This window comes from Hydra viridissima, unplaced genomic scaffold, assembly GCF_058129835.1.
Source record: "Hydra viridissima isolate aposymbiotic clone 2 unplaced genomic scaffold, HvirCarnegie_v1 scaffold_1, whole genome shotgun sequence".
NCBI lineage: Eukaryota > Metazoa > Cnidaria > Hydrozoa > Anthoathecata > Hydridae > Hydra > Hydra viridissima.
Genome location: NW_028324300.1, coordinates 27,262,479 through 27,266,089, shown reverse-complemented (window position 1 = coordinate 27,266,089; position 3,611 = coordinate 27,262,479). Strand labels below are relative to the sequence as shown.

General features: G+C 39.9%; 1 protein-coding gene across 1 annotated transcript; it reads right to left on the bottom strand.

Annotated features, from left to right (window-relative positions):
• Positions 1 to 1,840: 1,840 nt before the first annotated feature.
• LOC149894227 (uncharacterized) lies at positions 1,841 to 3,127 on the bottom strand. Its single transcript, XM_090077660.1, has one exon. The coding sequence runs from the start codon at positions 3,125 to 3,127 to the stop codon at positions 1,841 to 1,843; it is 1,287 nt and encodes a 428-aa protein (XP_089933786.1).
• Positions 3,128 to 3,611: the final 484 nt, after the last annotated feature.

Sequence of the window (3,611 nt, the reverse complement as noted above, 5' to 3'; positions counted from 1 at the left end):
AGTTTCGTCAATAACCTCCGTCTTTTTTATTTGTCTTAAATTATTTATCTCGAATTCAATTTTTTAATTCTTCAGCGGAATTGTCGCCATGGATCTAAAAAGAATGACATTTGCATTTTTCATTGCAGTACATGACATGACCGTTGTGAGCTTTTACATTGGGATGCATTCGACACCAACGACCGAGTTGTCTTGCGTAACCAATTTGTTGACCAATTGTTCCATTGAATCGAAGAAGTTGAAATTGAGTGTTTAAAAAAGCGACCACTCGATCTGAATCCCATTGCTCAAAGTCTTGAGGTACCAAATCTTTCATTTTTTTAAAAATGTTAAGAAATTAACTCGAATTCATTTTTTTAATTCTTCGAAAAGAATCAAAAAAGGATCACACTTTGCGCTTGCCTTTCATTAGACCTTTTTTCAACCTCTTAGTCTTCAAAGTCTTTTTTTTCACTTCCATAAACTTCATCATCTGTTTTTGGCTTAAAATCTGTTCATGACAATTTGGGTCTGTGAAACAGGTAAGATAGTGATTGCCATCTCTGTACTCAATATTAATTTCCTCTTCACCAAGCGTTGAATCTCCAGTTAAACTGTGAACATTAATAACAATTTGATCCCCTGATTCGTTCAAGACGATTGCATATGGTATATCATGTATGTATTCAACTACAAGTCTTGTTTCAAATGTATGATAGCGATGACCATATTTATCCATCATATATTCAATAAGTCCATCGTTGAATAAGACGTACCTTTCACCATTTTCGTCAAACTCAATATCGTCTCCAGGCTCTTCCAAAAAAGGGACGGCGCTGACATGACCATGGAGCATTTCCACATACTGATGACCCAAGTTATTAACACGAACGACATATTGATGTCGAGACTCATCAGTTTGAATCAAGACCCTTTTTCCGAAAGAGTCAAAAACATAAGGAAGACTAAATCCATATCGACTCTCCCAAAGTTGCTCACCAGAGGGACCTGTCACATATTTTCCATTTATATTACCCATCTTTTTTAATCGCTGTCAATGATTTTACTCGAATTCAATTTTTTTTCAGCAAATGGAAAATATTCATATTTTTGGAGCATCGTGTCCATTTTCAGTTTTGCCGACATTTTTTTCTTTTCTTCCCAATCGCAGTCCATTTCAAGAACGCGTCTGTCAATTTCTCTCATCTTTTCTTGCTTATTCAAATGACACCATTCCTTGTTGCACTCTTTGATTTTCTTTTCCATCCGCGAAAAGTCATCCTCTTTTTCTTCCCACAACATCGCGTAAAGCTCGTCTCTTTTTTCATCGCTGTACACTTCAGGAACTTTGAACCTCACCTCCTTAAACGCAAGAGCCTCGAGCTGTCTTTTCTTTTTTGCATCAGGCTCTCTTCGGCTACACTCCAGAAAAAACGGGTGAAACGTCATTTTATTTAATGATCTCAATCTTAATTCCTTTTTCATCTATTTTTCCGTTTCGCTTCTCAAAATAATTGTTGCCGTGTCCCGTCTCTTTCATCGCTTTGTAAAGAGAGCCGTATTCGATCACTTCTCCTGTTTCAGCGTGCGTCATTTTTACAGCCACGGGATGGTTTCGGATCAAACGAAGCCTTTCGTATTTGGAATCTATCGGCTTGACATCCTCCATCATCGCATTTTTGTCGATCAAGTTATTTTCAGCCGCAATCATCGCCAAACCCATTTTGCTTTTCGACGTTTTGGAAACGCCGTTTTCGATAAGTAAATTTTTCAAATCCTTTTTCGTATAAATCATCCTTTTATTAAGGATTTATTTTTTTATCCCTAATAAATTCGAAGAGTTCATGTGGGTGCTCTGCACTTAATACACAACGTTCATTTTGTTTCCGTCGGATTTGATTCTGAGCAGCTTGTCAGAGATCACCACGGCAAAGGCTTGAGTGTCTGCAGGAACGTTTGCGTTAAAGGTGGCTTTAATTTGGACGTCCAACACGGTCGATTTTAACCTCTCAGCCTGCTTGCTCACGTCAAAAACGAAAATAGGGCAAATGTGTCTGTAGTTCAGCGCTGTTATATTCAGTTGGGCGACAATTTCGCTGATTCCAAAAATCTTGTTGTCAAACTTGCATGCGTCTCTGTAAACCCTTGAAAATTTGTTGTTTGTAAAGGCCAAGTCGTAATCCACAGCAGGATACCTTTCGCTGTTTAAGGTCACATACATGTTTTTCAAATCGCAGTGGTTGAACACGGAAGGGTTTAGATCTTGACTGCCGTCTTTATTGGTCTGAAATCCAACAATGATGTATCTCGGACGTTCACTGGCTGATCTAGCACTTAACCTCCAACTGATCGTATTGGACACTGGCACGGCAATGGTGTAGCACTGTCTGGATCTAAACGTCAACGGAACGTCCACTTTGGACTCGATGAATTTGTAAAGACGGTTGTTGGCCATAACAGAGGGAGTTACATAAGGCATAAACAAAGACAGTTTGCTCAAGGTTACTTTTCCTGCGGCTGTTTCAGCGCTCTTAAAAATCGCATCAACGTCGCTCTTTCTTACAAGGGTTATCGTGTGCTTGAATCCGTAAAGAACTTTTTCGTAATCTTCACATAAACCAAAAATGTGCTTCAAAGGAATGCAAAATGAAAAGGTGCCTTTATCAGCAGGTTGTTTAATGATGAAATCCTGTCTTGCGCTAAAGCCGCTGTTGTTTACAAGATCGGCAAGGGCAGTGCTGTCTCTTTGCCACAGCTGATTCATTCCTTCCGACACTTGGAACTCTACAGGATATTTCAGGAAACCCAGCAAGGTAGTGGCTTGACCTGGACTGTATATGGTCTCAATCTCTTGATTTGACAACTGATAAGAAATCTGACTGAACAGGTGCATGATGCCGTTGTTAACAAGAGTAACCACATCCGCATCCGCATAGGAAGTACCGTGTGCTTTTGTCAGTCTTCCTTCCACCAAAAGGTATGCATCACAGGGACGCGTGAACAAATCTTGCTGCTCAATGTTGATTCTTATCTCACCGGACGTGTTTAAATTGGTGCTGACCGGTTCATATTCGTGAAATTCATATCTCTCAATATCTTCATCAATGATGATTTCTTCTGTAATGTCTAAAACATCTGAATTTGCCATTTTTCTATACCAAAGAAAAAAAATTTTCAGGTTTTTATGCGATCTTCAGTCCTCTTCCCACTTTTGAAAGTTTTACTAGGTCTTGGATTCGGATGGCGTTTTTCATGGACAGAGACCCTCCAAGAGAGGAATAATCGCTGCTCACCTTTGGAGGTCCGACCATTCCGGAAATAATGTCTTTGCTTTTTTGAGTAAGCGGAACTTTTGAAACCTTTTGAGATCCTTCAGATCCATGGAAATTCGAAGAATTTTTAGGAGTTCCAGTCTTGGCATACACCTTTTCTAGCGCCTTTTTGCCTTGGTCGATAGCCACATCTTTCGCTGTCGCAATCGCCGAAGAAGTTAACTCTTTCCCTGCAGATTTGGCAGCTGTAATCGCCTCTCTTCCCAACTCGCTTTTTGCAATCTTGCCAGCTAAATTAGACGCTGCTCTTGACGCGCCCGATGCTGCTGCTCTTTTTAAAAAATGGCGCAACGTGTCCAT